The sequence below is a fragment of the Notechis scutatus genome, chromosome 5, assembly GCF_049901735.1.
Source record: "Notechis scutatus isolate UNSWTSFEM ecotype Mainland chromosome 5, rNotScu1.2, whole genome shotgun sequence".
NCBI lineage: Eukaryota > Metazoa > Chordata > Lepidosauria > Squamata > Elapidae > Notechis > Notechis scutatus.
The window spans coordinates 56,787,580-56,809,708 of NC_142013.1; the positions used below are offsets into that span (position 1 = coordinate 56,787,580).

Genomic DNA, 22,129 nt, shown 5'->3' on the forward strand with positions numbered 1-22,129 from the left:
CCCCCCTCTTAACAGTATTCTGACTATTATCTTGAAAAATAAAAGTTGTATAAAGCATCTTGTACTTACATTTGTTCTTATCACATCTGTGACATCATCCATGTACTTTAGGTGTCCATTGCCTCTCCTTTCCCCTAGAAATCCCAAGCTTTTCAATTCTGGAGAGATGAAATGAGAAGTGCAAAATACATTAGGTATAATATATGATCTCAGTTTGCCTTGGATACATACGAAGATGCCTGTTAAAGCCAATTGAACTGTTAAACAACATGGAATGAGGAAGGTGTATGTATGTACAGTATTCTCCTAAGTAAAATGATAGAAGAACACAGTTCACATAGCAGAGTTTTTAGTGGATTAAATTACATATTCTCCATTTATTGGTATGTGTTTAGTTATTAACACATACCAATAAAGCTTCAGTGGTGCAGTGGTTAGAGTGCATTACTGCAGGCCACTTCTCCTGACTACTGGCTGCCTGCAATTTGGCAGTTCAAATCCCACCAGGGTCAAGGTTGACTCAGCCTTCCATCCTTCCGAGGTGGGTAAAATGAAGACCCAGATTGTTGAGAGCAATATGCTGACTCTGGAAACTGCCTAGAGAGGGCTGTAAAGCAGTATATAAGTCTAAGTGCTATTGCTATTAATTGTTTTCAGATCTGCTAACCAGGCAATATTTACATAGTGTGTTTTGTTTGACTGACCAACTGACTGATTGATTGATTATATTCATTTACTTAAAAATGGAGGTTGATGCCACTTGTAGGTCGTGGATATTTTTCATAATAAATGAAATGATTTCAGCAGGAGTTAAACACTTAAATATTTCTTACACAAACCAAAGGGCTCAATGAGTATGCCATTTATTTTTCCATGAACATGGAATGAAACAAATGTAAATTTAAAAGTAGCATTCAGAAAGCAATATTGCATGCAATGTACGTATAAGGGAGGGGGGATAACTACCTATACTCCTTGCAAATGAAATAGAATCCCAGAAACATTTAGACTGATGTAGTCAGATCATGATGTAAATTCTCCTTCATAAAGATGTAAAAAAAAAAAAAAACAGATTTGGAAAAGTCCAAAGGTATCCTGCACAAAGATCTAAACCAAAGGTGCCAAACTCAGAGCCCCACAGGCTGCATCCAGCCCATGAGGTGGTTACATCTGGCCCATGGGGCTGTCCTAGAAGCAGCAGACTGGTCTGTATCACCTCAGACTAGCCCAGGCCGACCGGGTGCCAATCTACAACTTGGTGGCAGCCATATGGACAGGAACCTGGCCAGACTTAGATCCTCAGGGCAGCACTGGAGCCCGCAAGGGGCCGCTCCCACCCTGCTTCCTGGATGCATGCACAGGAGGTAGTGAGCACATGTGGGGCCTGGTGTCCCTGGGGACCGTCTTGCCCCACAAGCTGAATCCATTCTGAGCACTTTTCTTTTACCCAGGAGACCAGCACGAGTGTGCTTGCTGCCTCCTGTTCACCCACTCAGGGGGTGGGGCCAAGGTGGCAGAGCTCCACGGGTCGAATCTAAGGCCGACCACAAGAACCAACATTTATTTATTTTTTTATTTATTTGATTTGTCAATTGTTTCCAAGATAATAAGTATAAGTGTATACATAGTTGTGAATACATGAAATGGGTATATATAAGAAAAATAAAAGAATAGAGAAACAATAGGACAGGGACGGTAGGCACGTTGGTGCGCTTATGCACGCCCCCTCATCATCCATGGTCTGAGTTCGCTGCTTGCTCGTGTATACCAGCCTTCTTGTTTGAGGGCAGGAATGAAGATTTCAATTAGACATGTCAAACACAAGGCCCAGATTTTGCCCACAGGGCCACCTTGGAGACAGTGAGGCATTGGCTGCCACCAACCTGGCCACAGCCCACCCAGTGTGCGCACAGGCGACATTGAGTGTACCAGGGTTGATAGTATCCAGCAACACCTAGCTGGCTGAGGGGCTCTGCAGCACATGCAGTGCAGGTGGGTCTGTGGTGCTGCAAGTGCCAGGCTGGCACGTGATTCAGCCCATTAGGAGTGCTGGGCAACCACTCACCCACCTGCATCCTCCATCCCACTGTCTGTCTCTGCTTGCTGATGCATCTGGCAGGCTGGATCATGTGCCTCCCCCCATGCCTCTACCTTAACCTGATGCTGGTGCTGCCGGCTAAGGGTGGGGGAGGCAGGTAGTGGGGTGGGGGTGGAGCCTCCAAGTTTCTTTTTTAACTCCGCTGCACATATGGGATGAGTCTTCCGCCTGCTGCCCTACTTGCGAAGAGCCAAGCAAATGGGAAAGGTGGGGAGTTCCCATCCTCAAGAGGCAGCTGGGAGTCTGCAGTCCATGCAGTGCAGATGAGTCCAAGCCTTGCAACTGCCGTACTGACACTCCAAGCAGCAGGTGGAGGAACGTGATCCAGACTCTATCCCCCCCAGCCTTGCACAACACCCCCCAGCGCCCCCGATGCAAGCAATTTCGAGCTGGCCATGCCCACCCATTGGGCCATGTCCACCAGCCATGCCCGCCATGGCCATGCCCCCCGCCCCTCCCATAGCAATCACAACGCCCTCAATGAAATTGAGTTTGATTCCTTATCACTATCACTATCTTCTAGTCATTTGCTGGTAAAATGCAAACTGCAATGAGCAATCAGCTGAGAACACAACTGATAAATAAATGTCTTTGTAATACAGCCAGCTCCTAATGAGCCAAGTCAGCTAAGTAAGTTATATTCTACTATATGTAGACAGAAAAAACTATGTCTATATTACTGTACCTGTTTACTTACCCTCTGTAATATTGTCAAAAAGTGAAAGCACATGGATCGACTTTCTCTCCCATGGAGACAATAGCTGATATATCCACATATTAGGGCTGTTCTAACTCAATCAATAAAACAAATATTTGTTAAATATTTGTATATTAATCCAATAACAACAATTACAAGCTCACACATTTTCTCTTATTTTTAGAAATAGTTATTTCAATTATTACATGTATCACATGAGTACAATAAGGCTACATCAGGTTCAATAACAATTTAAGCTGTTTGTTAGATCATTTTGATAATTAATGCACATTTTTATCATACCTTTATTTTATGCTAGTTTATTAAAATCTTTATATCTGACTTTTTTGAAAGTTTTAAGTGTCTTTATGTTAACAATCTTTATAAAATATATCTTTGTATGTTCTCCCAATCATATATGAATGTGGCTATGAGTTGAAAATACATAGTTGAAAGGATTAAAATTTTGAGGTTGAAAGGATTGAACAACTTGCCTCCAAAAATTGTAAATGCTCCAATACTGGAGGTTTTAAGAAGAGATTGGAAAACCATTTGTCTGAAATGCTATAGTTTCCTGTCTAAGCAGGGGGTTGGACTAGAAGACCTCCAAGGTCCCTTCCAACACTGTTATTCCTATTCTATTTTATTATGTTATAATTTTACAGAGAATTTTCATAAAATGATCTACCATAGGTATATATCACCATCAAAATTGCTTAGAATATATAAAAGGAGTTCAAATTTATGTTGGAAATGTGAACAACCAGAAGAGATATTTTATCAAGTTTGTTGGATTTGTAAAAAGCTAAAAATTATGGATTCAAATATGCACACTGATTTAGAAGATGTTAAAGATTAATGTACAATTGAGACCATAGGTTTTTCTGTGGAATTGATGGAAATACTCGACCCTACTCACAATGGAGGAATGGTTGGTGAAGATGATGGAACTTGCTGAGAAGGCTAAATTGGCTACTTTGATAACATAAAAAAACAGATCTAAATTTATTGGTGACGGGATACCCCTTATGGACTTCCGAAGAGAATTAAATTGTAACCACAGAGTAAGAGGTAAATTCGTAATTGTGCTTTTAATTGTAGTAAAGAAGATGCTATCTTTTTACTTTGTTTTCTATTTAGCCTTTACTACCTGCCTCCCTTTGGGCAAAAATAATTTGCCAGACCCTGGACTACATAGAAATTACTCTCTTACAAGTGTACTGGAGGTTTATGAAATTCTAAACCAGCCATTCTGAAAAATCTTTCATTTAAAAATAGATGCATTTTTTAGATGTTCAAACTCAAAACTATAAAAGTTTATAGGATATGAGAATGGACAAGATAGGAGAGATAAGGATTACAAATACCTATTCGCTTTTGAAGTTATGATATCTATCTAGCCAGAATTCATACTTGTAAAATGTGCCAGCTGAAAGTGTGTGCTGCCATTTGATTTAAATGAAGGATGCTTTACATTTGTTCAGCTTTGTATATTTACACCATCTTTTGATAAAACAATGATTGTATCTCTGTCTGAATAGCATCCCTATCAGAAATCAATTAATTTAGCTAATTATTCTGTGCAAAATCTGGTACAAAATTTACAGTTAATTTAAAGCCAAGCAATACTTGAACACTTTTAAATGAGCTTTTCCTTACAGATTCTTGATCATAGAAATGTTTCAGAACTTCACGCCATTTTATTCTCCTCTTTAGCAATCCATTTACACGTTGAGGTGCACACATGAAGCATATCCAGGTAGTTGTTTCTTTTATTTCTTCTGCATGCCCAGGATAAACGAGGGTGTCCACACATTCTTCACAAAAGCATCTAAATAAATTTAAAAATAAAATTGTTTAAAGAAACGAAGTATTATTTTCTCGTTTGTGTTCCCTGAACGAGCCTTGCTGGATTCTGTTAAATGCATCTGGCTTTTTTATAACATATTTTACTTGTCCCATGAAGTGCTATTAAAATACCTTTGAGGTATTTTGTATTGTTGGAAGTTAAAACCCACCCCTCTCCTAGAAAAATGAAATATTTTAGGATATACTAAGAAGGCAGGATATTTCCCCTAAAAAGAGAAGTAGAAACTCAGAAGCAGAAACTCATCTCAGAAGCAGAAGCTCACCCCCCAACCTTTGTTAAAGGGCAGGCCATTAAGGCCTGGGCCAGAGTATTCTACATAACAAAGCCCTCTACCCATCTCACCACATGGCCTGGGAAGATTGCATCAGCCAGCACTCAGGTTAAGCCATGTGGTCCAGACAAAGTCTACAAAGTTAGCTAAGACCCCTGCCCCTGGGAGTCTGACAGCCAATGGGATACATTTCTTACACAGGAACAGGAAACACTAACGGAGGATATAAAACTAAGGGTCTCAGCATCTTAGCCCTTCTTCTTTTCCTTCACCCAACATCTTGAAGCATGTGATCATCCTTTTCACTTTGGAGCTCCAAGCCATGCGGTCATGTCCACCATTAAACCATCTTTCCAAACAGCCTCCATGTTTCCAGTATCTTTTTGGAACTGAACCCAGAAGGCTATTTCTTCCAACAATTTGGTACCCAGCAGATGGGACTCCAAGCTAACCTAACCAATGGACATGCCCAGGTAAGATTCCCTTGCCGGCAAGCAGACACATTGAGTCTGTGGGTGAGTTTTCCTGCACCTTGGCCATTTGTTAAAAAGGGTTTAAAGGGGTTTTGAGTGTTGAGCTCAAAGGCTGCTTGGAAGGAAGGTGAGTACCTCTAAATTCTAAACTGAAAGCATGGGAAATGTGTGTATGCCTACATGTGTGTGAGTAAGAGGGCCCTCTTCCCAATAACAGCTGGATCTTGCTGGATCTTTTTTGCATGATGGTTCCTTCCCTATTAGAAAAAGCACCACTCTCTATTTCATATCACTTTGCTATCAAATAAACACATCCAGCAAAATAGATTATCATGAGATGAATCAAAAAAACAACAGAAATCAGAAAAAATTGAGGTTTTATGGTGGTAATTTTGTTAACTGAATAGAACTGCAATTAAGGTGGAATATTAACCCTTCGTTACAGTAGTAGTAATAGTAAATTATTACTACTGCTGTCAAGTCCAACTTCCCATTTAGTCATTTTGATGATTTTTAATAAATAAGATATCACATACACCATCAAATCAAGTCAAACAAAAGAATATTTTATCCCCCCTCCCATTTAAAGTTTCAATGCAAAACAAAGACTTGCAACTTCACACTTTGTAGCATTTTAAACTTTTATTTGTAGCATTTGGATATGGCTCACTTGTGACATGCTGAATGATCACACATTATTAGAGATTTGCCCCAGCAGCAGATGGTACAATCAGCTTGGTACCCATCATCATCACACAGGAAGAATCTTTCCAAAAGTCTTTCCTTATAAAAAGAAAAAGGGCATAATATTATTTTAATTAATAATACTATTTACTGAATACTGTATGAACATAATTCATACTATTGTTTACTCAAAATTCACGCACGCACATGCTTCAGCCAGTCATAAAATAACACTTTAAAATACAGTAGGCTAAAATTATTAGTCTTATTTTATAAATAGGAAGTGAAGTCTGAATATAGTTTACTTAGAAAGGATCACTGGGGTTGTTATGCATTTTCAGTGATGCTGTAAATGACTACTGTACTAATACTAAATAGGTATTACGAATAATACCAACACCTCTGATCATTCTCACTAGCATCTTCTATTTCAGTTAGCATCTACAAAACGTGCATTTTAGTTTTATTTTCAAGGAACACTAATTGCTTCTCAGCCATATTGCTTTTTTGACCCAAGATCAAGATATAAAATTGGGTATTATTAGCATTCTGATAACACCTGATCCTGTATTGATAGATGACTTCTCCCAATAATTTCATGTTTACAGCCTGTTGAATAGAATTGGAGAGAGCCCCTGTGGCTTCTGATAGTTCAGCGGCCTGAGATACATTCCCTTCCATGTTGACTTAAACTGCCCCCTCAGGAAGGAGGAGAAACACACAACACAGATATTGACACTAGGAGGCCATGATTTGCAGTTAGGGTGGCATTGATTTATTTGGGAAGGGAAAAGTAAAATACACATCTATTTTCAGAGACTTCAAGTGAGATGCTGTTCTATAGATTTTGGGGGAAAATAAAAATTAAAATATTAAAATACCAGCTGGTTATCAACTATGGAGGCCATGAAATACCCAAATGTATTAGACTTAGATAAAATGGTAAGGTATAAAGAACTATTAAATGCCCAAGGGAAGTTAAATACAAACCGAGAGTTAAAACAACACGGAATAGATATAGATTGGTGGCCATATCTGCAGATTCAGACAAGATATAAAAAGGATCTAGAAAAATATGGCTTTTACAAGGAACAACAAGAACTTGACAAAATAATACAAAGGACGGAGGAGAAAATGATAACAAAAGCATATAACTATTTCCTGAAATTTAAAATGGAAGAAGAAACAGTCAAATAAACCATGATAGCCTGGGCACAGAACTTTGGCTATAATACTGAATTACAACATTGGGAAAAACTATGGGGAAAATCTATAAATTAACAATGTTGACAGCTTATAAAGAAAATTTGTACAAAATGTTTTATCATTGGCATTTACCCCCAGCTAGATTGGTGAAAATGTTTCCAAATACATCTGCGGAATGTTGGAAATGTAAACACAACCAAGGCACATTTTTTTCATATGTGGTGGTCTTGTCCGGAAGCTAGGAAGTATTGGACCACAATAAGAAAATGGCTAGAGGAAATCACGAGTCAATGAATTGAGTTAAAACTCAAACTATTTCTACTAGGGATAATAAGAGGAAACTACAGTAAAAACATTCAATATATTATATTGCACACAATGACTGCAGCCAAAATTGTGTATGCGCAAAACTGGAAACAGGACAGCACGCCCTCTGAGGAAATGGTGATAAAAAAGGTGTTAGATTGTGTGGAGATGGACAGGCTAACATTAGAATTAAAAGAAAGAGGGGAAATGGAATATTATTGGTCTGGGTGACATGGTATAAATGGTTAGAAAATAGAAGTAAAGATTAAATATAAAGGTAATTTAAGAGGTGTATCAAACTTAACAGCAAAGTATATAGTTAAAGGAAGAAAAAGGAATGTATAATTGTATATATATTATTGATGTTGGAACGCTGCAAAGACTGTAAAAGTGATATAAAATGATGAAATACATTTAATAAACATATTTAAAAATAAAATAAATATAAATTATAATTAAAAGATGGAGAGGGAGGTAGCAGGACATGCAGAGAGAAGGTGGGATCTTTCATTATCAACTACCTCCAGCATGAAACTTCCCCATTGGAACCACAGGCCAACTGGCAGAACCAGTTCTTTGGGCTCTTATGGAAAATCAGGAAGGTGGAAGCAGACCTCACCCAGGGGGCAAGATGTTCCAAAGGACAGGAGCCATATGGAGAAACCTCTTCTACTGGAGTGTCTATGACGAATAGATGCCACTAGCTCAATGTGGCCAGCAAGGGAGGGGAAGACACCCCCTGCTGGTCAGGTTGAGCTAGTAGTGTCAAGTTCTCCCATTCTGTCTGCTGGACCAATAAATAGGATTGATTAATCTCCAGTTAACCACGTGAAACACCACAGTGGCAAAAAACAAGTTTTGAAGTCTTTTGGATATTTCTGCAGTCTCTGGGTTTCAGATAGTGCATCTCTGTGCCATAGAAGAAGATAGCTTCTCTGCCATGGCTAGTAATTCTTACATTCCAGGGCCAGCAGAAAGATTCACTCTGTTGGATGAAGGGGTATGGCTCAAGCTAAAAGAAGAGAAGCAAAAGTGATCACATTTGTCAGCTGCTCACCGAACAAGGAGCACACATTCCTCCGTGAAACAAAGGATGTTGAGTGTGAATCTCAAATCCTCCACAGCATATACAGATATCTTCAAACAAACAAAACAAAATCAGGAAGATTTAACTTTAGTAATCATTGCCATAGATTTCTGTGATTTGATAATAGGAGTTTGCATTTTATAGGACACGCTCAGGAAGATTGGATTAAGACATAGAACATCAATCAATTCTTTAAAAAGAATGATATAGGTATTAAAAAAGAGGTAGAAATGCAGTGTGGCTTGAATATGGTGCTTGTATAATGTTAAGAGCAAATAAAAGTGTATCCATACCTAAAAATGTGTATATATTGTAGGTCAAATAATCTATCAACATAAACGTTATCATATACAGAGTATTTTTGAGTAACACCATTCATTGTCAACAGGATTTCAGGTCTCTTTTCTATTGACCCCTTTTCTGTAATGACCTACAGAATTTGTTAACAAAGATTAAAAAAATTTTTTTAATTGCCTCAGATTTTTTTTTGACAAAAATGAATAATTAAATGGACATTGCACTGTATTAATTTATTTACGATCTAGGTGGAGGAAGGGTTAGTCTTGTCTACAGAACTCAGGACTGCAATTCTAGAAGCTGTAATAATAAAATATCTTTTGGAAGCCATTTAACTGAGAGTAGATATCCTATTAACAGCAATTCATAAAAATACAGTAATAACAAAAACAACAACAACATCTCACCTTCAATATGTCTCTCATTATATTTCACTTCATGTGCAATATTTTCTACAAAAAAAAGAATGGGCACTTTTCATATAGAGCTTTTGAATTAGTTTCCACTTGAATGAGTCTATAGGAATACTATACTCTATCCAATACAATACAATACAATACAATACAATACTCGAATACAGTTCATCAGTCTGGAACCCACACTACGTATCTGATATTAGCACAATTGAGAAAGTCCAGAAATATTTCACAAGAAGAGTTCTCCACTCCTCTACTCGCTGTAGAATACCTTATGCCACCAGACTTGAAATTCTAGAACTAGAAAACCTTGAATTACGCCTGTCTTCGGTCTGACTTAAGCATGGTATACAAAATCATACATTGCAATGTCCTACCTGTCAATGAATACTTCAGCTTCAACCATAACAACACAAGAGCACACAATAGATACAAACTCAAAGTAAACCGCACCAAACTTGATTGCAGGAAATACGACTTCAGCAATAGAGTGGTCAATGTCTGGAATACTCTACCCGACTCTGTAGTTTCTTCCCAAACCCCAAAAACTTTAACCTTAGACTGTCTACTATTGACCTCACCCCTTTCCTAAGAGGTCTGTAGGGGGCGTGCATAAAGCGCACCAACGTGCCTACCGTCCCTGTCCTATTGTTTCTCTTATTCTTTTATTTTTCTTATATGTAACCATTTCATGTATTCACAACTATGTATACATTTATACTTATTATCTTGTAAACAATTGGCAAATCAAATAAATAAATAAATAAAAATAAATACAATACAATACAATACAATACAATACAATACAATACAATACAATAAAACAAGAATAGGATACTCTAGGAATTAGTCCCAGGAATACTAGGCAGCGTGCTGTTTTGAAATTTGCTGCAGCTACTGATGCAACTCCAATTGCTGGTAGGTTCACTCCTGGCACGTTTACCAATCAGATCCAGCTGCTTTTCGTGAACCCCGCCTTTTGGTGGTCACTGATCCAAGAGCTGATCATCAGCCTCTGACTGAAGCACCTTATGTAAACATTCCCACCATTGCCTTGTGCAATACAGATTCTCCCCTATGTTATGTGGATATTGCTATTCCCTGTAACAACAAGGGGGCTCACTCAGTTGGTCTGATGTGGTGAACATTGGCTTGGGAAGTCCTGCGAATGCATGGCACTATATCCCATGAGCATCCATGGGAAGTTATGCCTGATCTCTATTTCTACTGAGATCCTGAAGAGATTAAAAAGAACAGGCTGCAGCTGAGAAGGCAGTTACCAAGGAAGAGTTCCAGGGCGAATGGACAGCACCTGCCCCTTAATTCACTGCACCTCCACAACCTGAAGTGTCTGATTGGTCTGAAGGGGTACAAGTGCCTTCTGTCCCAATACAGCCTTACCCCACTGAGGATTGGAGTCCATAGACTGCCACTGAAGCCTGGTCTGCAGCTCCCACCGCTCAGGCTACTGAGTGGGTTGGTGCTGCCACAGAATGGTCTTGATTAAGCAATAGGAATTCAAGAATTACAGTTGAAGAATACAATATCTTTCTTGTTTAAAAAGAAAGAAAGAAAAAGAATTAGTCTCTAATTCAGTGTAAAACATATATTGAATAGGATCTCTGTTAATTATTTTGTCTAAATTCAGTACAGTAGCATATTTTTTAAAGGTTCTAAATGAGGAGGACCTTTCGGATCACAGGACAAATAGGCTCATACTCCCCACCATTAAAGTGCAGAATGATAACAACAACACAATGAGGTTTTTGTCATTTATTTTCTACCACCACACTCTACAGATACTTCTGTTTCTCACAGTTTCTTCCTTATAGGTCAAAAAGACTTTTCTGTTCCGTGTTGTGCTGTATTGTACAGATAGACCTTGTTTAGCAACTGTTTCGTGTAGCAACTGATTGCAATTATAACAGTGATGAAAAAGTAACTTTGCAACCAATCCTCACATTTGCAAAATTAACACGTAAAGCAAAGCTAAACTGAACTAAGATCATAAGTTTCACTTAGTGGTTGCTTCACGTTGCCAATTCCAATTGCGGTTGCTAAACAAAGACTACCTGTAGGGAACAATTGCAGTCAATATACTCAGAGCCCATGGATGAAAAGTTTAGTTGCTATTCAAGGTGCACCGAGCAGAAGAAATGGTAATTCATGTTGGGAAAAACAAAATTAGATATTACCTTTGCTTAACTTAGAGGTGCTTATTTCTTCCACAGAACTTGTAGAAATATCAAGTTCAGAACTGTAGCTCTCTACTGATACAGATAAAAGTACAATGAGGGAAAAGAATTTTTTTACATTATATAGTAGTTTAAGTTAGTAAGATATGTACAAATCTTATTTAAAGCACTGTCAGTTGTTAGCATGTGAAATCTCTCAGAATTAAATTGAATTTCAGATCAAACTTAGAAGTTACATTTGTGATAGGCTCCAAGAGCCAGAATTCCCAGCCAAAAGGCCTATGTTGATGCTGTATGGGAAATCTAGACTAATAACAAAATAACGAAGTTGGAAGGGACCTTATAAGTCATCTAGTCCAACCCCTCCAATCCAAGCAGGAGACACCCCCCCCATCATCCCTGTCAAATGGCAGTCTGTAACTATATTGGAGAAGCCTGATAAAAATAATCAATGTATTTGAACTGTAGCAATTAGTCCACTTTATTCCTCCTGGAAACATGTTTGAACTTGGAGAGGTTTTGGGAATACCTTCTTCTAGAAAACGTAATGGAAGCATATCACAATTATGCTTGAAAGTTATCAATGTAGAGAAATAATCAGACTGAATCCTTCAGCCATTTCTTTGAGCTAATTGTCTGTCCCAACTTTATACCAATATGTCCACATCATGGGCAGCAATGTGTACCAGTCATTGTTTTATAGGTTATACAGGGGTGAGATTGTACTGGTTTGGACCAGTTCTATAGAACCAGTTGTTACGATTCTGCACAGTTCGGAGAATCATACCCTGGCAAATCGTGCCCCTGGCTGGCCCCGCCCCTCTCTGCCCACCCCTCCCTGCCCAGTCAGTCCTTATTGCATATGCATGACATCGCACGCATGCCCAACATCGCTGACTGCTTTCTTCCCACCCAGTCAGTCACTCCTTAAGGTATTTCTTTTTTCCCCCCTCCTGACGATCAGCTGTTCTGATGATCAGTTGTGACAGGATCCCCCTCGCTGATTTACTGCTTCACCCAGGAGGCTTCCCTGAGGCCCAGGAGGCAAAAAGGGGCATGCGGTGTATGTGTGTGTGTGTGTGTGCTGTGCCCCCTCCCCATGCTCTGTTTTTTGCCTTCCTGGGCCTCAGGGAAGCCTTCTGGGTGAAGCAGTAAGTCAGCGAGGGGGATCCCGGCACAACTGATCGTCGGAACAACTGATCATCAGGAGGTGGGGGGAAAGAAATACCTTAAGGAGTGACTGGGCGAGGAGAATTGAAGTCCACACATTTTAAAGTTGCCAAGATTGATAAACATTGGCTCATCTAGGAATCATCAAGCTGAGAAAAGCTCAGATATTTCAATGCAGTTGATTATCAATTTTACTTGCTATCCAAAGTAGGGAAGTAGCCACATTTTCTTATAGGATGGTGCACCAGAATTCTCAGAAAAGTCAGAAAGCCAAGATGGTGGCAACAGAGGAAGCATTGTTACATAATGGGGAGAAAAGTTGCTTTTAAACTAAAATAAAATGGTAGGAGGAGAGGTGGTGAGGAAAGTCACAGAAAAAGAAAAAGGACTCGAGAAAGGAAAAGGAGAGGAAGATTGGAGAAATTAGGAGGAAAACGCCACCTAGGGCCCACAGTGAACTTTGGCTGCTGAGAGAAGCCCAGCTGCAATCGAGAGGCCTACCCAAGGGACCAGAGGCCCATTGAAGTAGAGAGGCAAACCGACTGCGGGCAGCAAAATGAACCAGTGGAGAACAAAGTAGCAAGCTGGTTGAGCAAGTGAGGCCAGCTGCAAGCAGAGAAGAGAATCCAACCCAATCCACTCTGATGGTGCTGAGTGCTGAGCAATCGATTTCATAGACTTTTCCTGGAAGAAAACATGCAGACACCTAGAAAAGAAGCATCATCAAATGTCCCTTAAAAAGTAGCATCATCAAGTGCTTCTGTGACAGGTAGAAAAATACCCCAAACCTCCCTACCCCGCACTCCCCCAAAAAAGGCAAGTGTTGGTGACAGGAGATTAAATTCTCAAAGGAACAGACCAGCTGTCTGTAGACCAGACAGTAGCAATCCAGAGAGGTATGTTGTCTCCCTGGACCAAAAATCAAAGATGTGGCTGAGAACCTAACCAAAGTAATGAAACCCACAGATTACTACCCTTTTTTATTACTACAAGTAGGGGATGAATGACACATAAATGGACCTGAAAACAATATTGAATGATTACAAGCAGCTAGGCAAGAAAGTTAAGCAGTTAGGTTGTTTCTTCTGTACTGCCAAGGAAAAGTCAACATCCAGTAAGAGAATAAAGAATTCTAGAAGTGAATCAATGGTTAAAGGGTTGATGTTGCCGAAATAACTTTGGAATCCTGGACTATGGTCTGCACTATCTCCACAATGGGCTTTTGGCAAGGGATGGGCTGCACCTCACAAAAACTGGGAAGAATGTTTTCAGAAAATGACTGGCTCAACTTATCAGGAGGGCTTTAAACTAAAATTGAGGGGGGGGGGAGGGTGACCAATCTTTAAGATATCCAGGACCTAATTGCAAGCAAAGACCCCTAGAAAACAAATCAAATAATTAGGTAAGGAGGGATGGGAAGGAAGACAAACTCAAACACCAAATAGGAGACATAGGAAGCATACCCAGAGTCAGTCATGAAGATCTCAAATGCTTATATACAAATGCACAAAGTTTGAGGAACAAATAGGATGAACTTGAATGATTAATACATGAAAATAGATATGATATAGTTGGAATCCCGCCACTAAAACTTGGTGGGATGAAATCCGTGACTGGAACATACTGATAAAGGATACAAATTATTCAAAAAAACATAGATCCCATAAAAGAGGAGGTGGAGTTACCCTATATGTAAAACACTACTATACTGCTACAGAAATGCATGAAACCAAAGACGAAAACCTCCTAGAATGTATATCAGTCAATATAAAAAGGAAAAAAAGAATGACATTGCCATAGATGTATACTGCAGGCATATACCAATCAAGCAGAAAAAATAGATGTACTTTTTGCTAACCAATTAACAAATGTATGTAGGAAACATATTATAATAATAAAGGGAGACTTCAATTACCCTGACATCAACTGAAAGACCAATTCTGCACCAAGTGAGGAATTGAAAAGGTTCCTGACCAACCTAGCTGACAACTTAATTATCCAAAATATAGAGGAAGTAACTAGAGGGACAACAATACTGGACTTAATTCTCACAAACAGAGAAGAAGTGATAGAGGAAGTCAAAACTGCAGGAATCTTGGGTGAGGGTGACCATTTATAGTGGAATTCAACATAATGCAAACACAAGTAATAGAACACAATGATACCAGAGATTTTAAAACAGCTTATTTTAACAAGGACTTGGGAAAGATTCTTTGGATGAAAATCCTAAAGGGGAAAACAACTCAAGAAGCTTGGGAAACTCTGAAAAATATGATAATAAAAGCCCAGTCCAGCACAATACCACTGAAAAAGAAAAACAATAAATCCAAGAAGAAACCAGCATGGCTGCACAAAGATGTCTCTAAACTAAAAGACAAATAGGACAAGTATAAAAAAATGGAAAGAGGGACACATAACTAAGGCAGATAGCCAGAATCTGCAAAGACAAAGTCAGGAAAGCAAAGGCTCAGAATGAACAGACTTGCAACCAAAGTCAAAGATAATTTTTAAAAGTTTCTTTCAACATATAAATAACAAAAAAAAAGGAAACAGTCCACTAAAGAGAGAAGACGGCAAGGAAGTAACAGGCAGCAGAGGGAAAGCAGAAGTGCTTAATTCATTCTTTGCATTGGTCTTCACACAAAAATAAACTGTAGTCCAATCTACCAAAAAAGACAACTGTAAAAGACAGAGTACAAATAAAAGTTAAAATAAGAAAAACATCTGTCTGATCTTGATGAATATAAATAACTGGGACCTGAAGAATTACTTCCCAGAGTTCTAAAGGAATTGGCAGATGTCATCTCAGAACCACTGTATCATATCTTTCAAAAATACTAGAGCACTACAGCACTGGGGAACTACCAAAGGACTGGAAAAGAGCTGATGTGGTTCCCATCTTCAAAAAAAGAAAAACAACCAGATGCAGGAAAATACAGACCAATTAGCCTAACATCAATACCCAGGAAGATACTAGAAAAGATAATAAAAAAACAGATCTGCAAACATCTAGAAATGAGTAAAGTAATAACTGGAAGTCAGCATGGGTTTGTTAACCACAGATCATGCCAAACCAATCTTATTTTGTTCTTTGACATAGTGACTCAATTAGTAGACCAGTGAAATGCCGTGGACAGAGTATACTTAAATTTCAGAAAGGCATTCAACAAGGTAAACCACAATCTGCTTCTTGGTAAGCTAGAAAAAAGTGGGATAGATAGATAGCATCATCATCAGATGTATTTATAATTGGCTGTCAAACGAGTAGTCCTTAATGGTACTATGTCTACATGTATGGAAGTAAGCAGTGGGTTACCACAAGGTTCTGTCTTAGGCCCAGTACTCTTCAGTATCTCCATAAACAATTAGATGATGGAATAAAAGAGACTTATCAAATTTGGAGATGATACTAAGTTGGCAGGAATAGCTAAAACCTGTAGATGATAGGCTCAAGATCCAGATGGATATTGACAGACTTGAACACTGGACCCTAACTAACAAAATGAAATTCAATGTGGAGAAAAGTAAAGTCCTACACTTAGGCAAGAAAAACCAAAAGTACACATATAGACTAGGTGAAACCAGGCTCAATAGCAGTAACTGTGAGAGGGATCTTGGAGTCTTAGTGGACAACCAGCTAAATATGAGCCAGCAGTGTGCAGCAGCAGCCAAACAAGCTAATGCAATCCTAAATTGCATTAACCGAGGGATACAATCAAGATCAAGTGAGGTACTAATACCACTTGTATAAAGCCTTAGTAAGACCACACCTAGAAGACTGCATCCAGTTTTGTTCACCACACTATAAAAAAGATGTTGAGACTCTAGAAAGAGTGCAGAGAAGAGCAACCAGGATGATTAGGGGACTGGAGACTAAAACATATGAAGAACAGTTACAGGAACTGGGCATGGCTAGTCTAGTGAAGAGAAGGACCAGGGGAGACATGATAGTAGTGTTCCAATATTTGAGAGGCTGCCATAGTGAGGAAGGGGTCAAGCTATTTTCTAAAGCACCTGAAGGCCAGAGAAGGAATAATGGATGGAAACTGATCAAGAAGAGATTCAACCTAGAAATAAGGAGACATTTTCTGACAGTGAGAACAATCAACCAATGAAATAGTTTGCATTCAGAAGTTGTGGGAGCTTCATCAATGGAAGCTTTCAAGAAGAGACTGAACTGCCATTTGTCAGAAATGGTGTAGGGTCTCCAGTTTGGGTGGGAGGTTGGACTAGATGACCTGCAAGGTCCCTTTCAATTCTCAAGGTTACAGAGAGGTGGAAAGTTTCTGCTGTTCTCCAATAAATACTACCTGCTTCCCCACACTTCAGATTGTTTAACCAAATCATGGCAATATGATGTGCTATGTGACAAGAACCCACCTAATTTACAGCCTGCTACTAAAGCAGGGGTGGGCAAACTATGGCCGCGGGCCACATCCGGCCCGTTGGTCTTTTTAATCCGGCCCGCCAAAGATTGGTACAGAATTAAGGTTTGATGTGAATGATTGAATGATTGCATTCATTTGATTTTGACTTGTAATGACAGGCATTTTGACACCAGGTGGCGGCCCGTCTGTCAAATTTTAAAAGTCAATGAGGCCCCCGAGCCAAAAAGTTTGCCCACCCCTGTACTAAAGCCATGACCCAAGGGAGTGAGCTTGTTCACAAGATCAGGGGAGGTGGGGCCAACTCCTCTCTTTCCCCCAGAGTAGCTGGCGGAACTACTAGAAATGTGTGTTTCTCACCACTGCAGCACCAATGCCAATTCTGAGACAAGGAGATGTGAGAAAGAGGCATTGGCTTTGTTAGATGGATTGCCAATACCAGTTCCATCACCACCGGTGAAGAGAGCATAAATCTCTAATAATAGATAGGGAGTATTATTGCAGCAGGAAGAGATCAACTTACCAATGAACAGAGTTCTTCTTTAGAGCCAAAAAAAACCCCATCCCTCTGAGTATAGTGAGTTATTGCTTAAATTCCAAACAACACAAATAAACAAAAGGAAATTTCAAAAAGCCATGCAAAATGGAATGCATTAGACATTACTAACACCATGAATACTATCCCATAGTTGTTCACACTTAAGCACATTTCAGATAGCAAGCAATCTCCCCTCCACACTCCTGGCAGTTTCTCTTGATTGCTGGAAAAACAAGGTGCAGATTCAAAATTCAGGGGATGATGCAAGTATGCCTACTTTCAGCTGCCATGAAACCTATAAATATTCCTGGTTGGTCTGTAGGGATATTTCTGGCTTAATACAACAATTGCTGCCAGGAATGATGCCTGAAAGTCATGGCTGCACTTCGCTCATGTCACCTCTTAATGTCTATCTTTCACCATAACTTTTAAACCCTGCCTGGAAAAAAGTCATTACTTGCGTTTGGCCCAAGTAGACTGACAGGAGATGTTCCTTCCATTGAACTGACAGAGATGATTTCAAGAAAATGTCTATCCTCGAATGTTAAAGCTGAAAGAGAATGGAAAGGGGAGGCTGGGAAGGAAGAAACATTCATAAAGGCACAAAAAAGACGAACGACATGGTTTCTTTATTCATTTAGGTTTAGAAGACTGCTCAAGCCCAAGGAGACTCCAGATGGGTTATATACTTAAAAACAAAAACAGGAAAAAAAACAATGAAAGAAGAGTGCTATACCTTACAATAGCTCATAAAAAGAGCACCAGGAGCTCAACAAATGCCTTATCCACAGACCTGGGAGCAAGATTTGTGGAACCTTTGTATGTAAGCTCACTCAAAAGACAACAATCTAGTAGTATTAGTGGACCACCAGGTGAACCAGGGCAAGAAGAGTCACTCAGAAGGCCAAAGCAATCTTTGGGCGGCATTAATATTAGTGATGTAACCAAATTACAGGAGGTAATTTGTCTTTGCACTGGATGGATTATTTTGCACTGGTTAGCCAGCACCCGAAGAAGGGTTGGACCGGTGAATCTGTTCAGTTCATGCTTTCTGTGAAAACTTTGGACTATTTCTAAAGCTTCACTTAACCTAAGATGAATATTGACTTAACAGGGCTTATGGCTCTCTCCCTACCAAGCAGGTTTACACGTGTTTTCTATGGTATTTTAGGAAAGTTTTTGCCTGGATTTGTGGCACCACTATTTTCTGTCTGTGTACATACACTGCTGTGTTCGTCCCTCTTCCCTGCTGTTCAGTCTTCCTGTTTTCCCTGGGCCTCCGGGGACTGGAGGGGACGAAATAGATATGCCCCGCCCGGAAACCTTTTGACTCACCTGCCTCTGAGAAACTGGACGTTTCTTCGGGATCGTTGTCAATGTCCACTACGACGACCGTCACCTGGTCTTGAGCCATGAGTGAAGAGAGCAAGTTCTTTCTGACGGCGGCCAGGATCCCCAACCGGAGAGAGAGGCGCGATTTCCAAGATGCGAGGCGAGCGTTGGGAGAGAAAAGTGAGCGGTTCTCGGAAACGCACTGCGCGTGAAAACACACAAAGGGAATTTGGGCCGAAAAGACCCTTCGGCTTCGAAGTACTATATAGGGAATTTTTGTTACGGATTGTTACGAAGTCAAGGTAAAATATGCCCGGACTTGAACCACAGCCGCAGCACGAGGCTTCCTGGGAACGCGAAGATGGCCAAGATGCTGAGCAGGAGGAAGGACGAATATGGAATGGGCAGTTTTAGAATCCGATTTTCCATGGGCACCCGAAGATCTTACTCAGTCTCATTGACTCTCATTGGCCATGTTGGTTTGTAATTCTGGGAGCTTCAAACTTAACGCATATGGAGGAAAGGTTAGGGCAACCCTACTGTTAATTTCAAAGCATTAAAATAGACTTTAAAAATGTTCTATAGCACAGATTTAAAAAATGTGACCCCATGCAGCAGTCTTCCCTAACCTGACTCCCCCTCCCCATATGCTGTGGTATGAATCCCCTATTCTGCCTGTTGAAAAAATTGTTCTAGTAGTAGAGAGCACCTGGTGTTGCCCAGACTGAGAAAGATACAAATACAAGATGTTTGAAATACCACAGTACAGATGGCAGATTTTCCTCCTCCCAATTGGTACTCTCCTTTGTTTTAAAATAGACGGAAGATGACTTTAAACCATCTTAATTTCACTGGTGTTTTTTGGGGAGGACTGAATGTAGTTAGACTGTCAAATGGATGTCCATCTGGGGTCCCCAACCTGGCATTTAGGGTGACATTATCCACACATACTCCCAGATTTCTTGCTGCATCTGATCTTTTGCAACTTAGTAAAAAGAAAAAAAGGGTGGTGGGGAAGGATGCTGCAAAGCAAAGTATCAACTCTTTTCACCTTCTTTATTTTCAGGAATGTGTCAGATTTCCATAAACTTTTTTTTTTGAAATAAAAATGGTGAGTTGATGCTGTCCATTGTTAAGTCTGGTGTGGTGTCCACTTGCTCAGAAAAGGAGACAAAGATAAGCAGGTTAACAGGACATATGCATCAAGAAGTGATAGAGGTGTCATTGTATAAACTGATCCTTTGCAACTGACAATGTATTCATTTACTGAAGCGTGACCCATTTGCCCCAAATTAATTAGAGTGCCCTCAGCTGTTGTTAAGATTCCAAAGATCCCCATCACCCCCCAAAGATTAAGAACTCTTTATTCTATTATAATTGTCACTCCAAAATTGACTAATGAAAAAATATACTTGTCTACTCTGTAATGTCACACTGTGACAACACCCATTTGTAACAAAGAGCCAAGGGTACTGCTTCTCTTATCAGTCCGATTGTACCCAGCCAATAATTCCGCTAAACATTCTTTGCAAGAAGATTATGGGAACTTATAGTTATTGTAATGCTACTTCTATGTATGTATTCCATCACCCTGCTAAAACAGAAATGATATGATTGATTTCATATGCTTTTGCTTATGGTTTTTCAGTACATTTCAAATTAGGCATATACAAATTAAGTATATGCAAATCAGCCTTCATTTGTTTTGAGCTAGTGAGATTCTATCTAAGTATTATTACCTGGTACTTCTGTAATGTAAATATTTATCTGCCTGTTTATATCCTGAGATATTGTAGGTTTCTGGAATAAAAATCAAGGCTGTTCTGCTGCTTAGCAGTATCTTTTAATAAAAGAATATCTGCCCAGGCAACTCATACTAGCATGATCCTATGTGTTACAGTGTCTTAAAAATGCTAATGATTGTGAAAATACATTGATTATGTAAGCTTGGGTGCAGACTTCCTTTTCACTGCAAGGAACAAACTCTGAGTGGATTTCATAGATAGAGTTTTACTATTTTTCTTTTCTTTTCCCTGCAGCCTCAGGCTTACAAACTATGCTGAATTGGATATTCCCAATTTTCTCAATCTTCCGGTAGGTGGGGATAGAGCAGGTAGTAGAGAGAGAAACCTGCAGAATGTGTCATGCCCCTGTCAGAATCTGATTCTGAGAGGGAGGCCGAGCAGCTGACAGAGAATGGGGAGTGGGAGTATGGCTCCATTGGCTGTGGAAGAAACTGGGGAAGAGCAAAGTCCAGCTGGGCAGAGCAAGGCAGAGGTAGAGTAAGGCAGAGGGAATTCAGAGGAAGATCCAGGCCCACCCCCTCTTCAACCTAGGGCATGCAGGGAGGAACGGAGAAGGGAGCAATGTGAGTTACGTGGCTTGCTGGGGTGGAAAGGGCCCTGATTCCCTTCATTCGCTGCAGCTGGGAACACAGTGTTTAAAAAGGGAAGCTATGCACAGCAAAGTTGTTGGAAGCAAATTGTAAGTTATCTGTTATTGTTGAGGCTTATCTGGGTTCCTGGTGTCTTCCCAATGGTGTGTGTTTTGTTGGCCTTTCAAGTCTGCAATTCCTTCTCCTTCCCTGTCCAATTAATTGCTGCAGCATGGTTTGTGTGGATTTTTATTTACAGTTTGCATGTACTTTGTTTTCAGACTGAATTTCCTCCACTTAAAAGACTGTTCTTGGGAGAGTTTTTTCTCCAGCCGAAGGTAACCTGGACACTGGGAACAAAGTTGGAGGTATTAAAGGGACTCTTCTTGCTTATTTGACTATGTTGCCTTTGTGCCATGCCCCAGAATGTCTCCTTGTGCCATGGTATCAGCAGCAGATGTAAAAATCTTTGATGTAAAACTATTGAAGTTTACAAGTTGCCCTTTCTCAACCAAGGAACATCTTGTCTTCTTTTTTAAAAAAAAAAACTTGCCTTGATTGTACCTGAATTATATTTTTATCTCTTTGTTGGAAAATACTCTGTATTAAGTTTATTTCATGTGTTAACTTTGTTCTTTTATCTCTTTTGGATTCATTTTGCTTTTGAGTTCACTAGAATTCATCTGAAGTTATTGTCATTTGTGATTGGAGTGATATGGCTTTGGTGCAT

At 39.7% G+C, this 22,129-nt stretch overlaps 1 protein-coding gene and 1 pseudogene across 1 annotated transcript in view; one reads left to right on the plus strand and one right to left on the minus strand.

Moving 5' to 3' along the window:
- Window positions 1-19,119, minus strand: part of DNMT3L (DNA methyltransferase 3 like) — a 28,479-nt gene extending 9,360 nt beyond the window's left edge. The window contains exons 1-9 of the mRNA XM_026673975.2: window positions 19,029-19,119; window positions 18,151-18,243; window positions 11,601-11,675; window positions 9,397-9,441; window positions 8,663-8,742; window positions 6,080-6,192; window positions 4,455-4,626; window positions 2,796-2,886; window positions 70-158 (exon numbers count right to left, since the gene is read on the minus strand). Coding sequence (XP_026529760.2) covers window positions 70-158; window positions 2,796-2,886; window positions 4,455-4,626; window positions 6,080-6,192; window positions 8,663-8,742; window positions 9,397-9,441; window positions 11,601-11,675; window positions 18,151-18,243; window positions 19,029-19,107 — 837 coding nt within the window. The 5' untranslated portion in view covers window positions 19,108-19,119. The remainder of the gene's footprint in view (window positions 1-69; window positions 159-2,795; window positions 2,887-4,454; window positions 4,627-6,079; window positions 6,193-8,662; window positions 8,743-9,396; window positions 9,442-11,600; window positions 11,676-18,150; window positions 18,244-19,028) is intronic.
- LOC113416224 (small ribosomal subunit protein uS2 pseudogene) lies at window positions 9,456-10,985 on the plus strand (annotated as a pseudogene).
- Window positions 19,120-22,129: the final 3,010 nt, after the last annotated feature.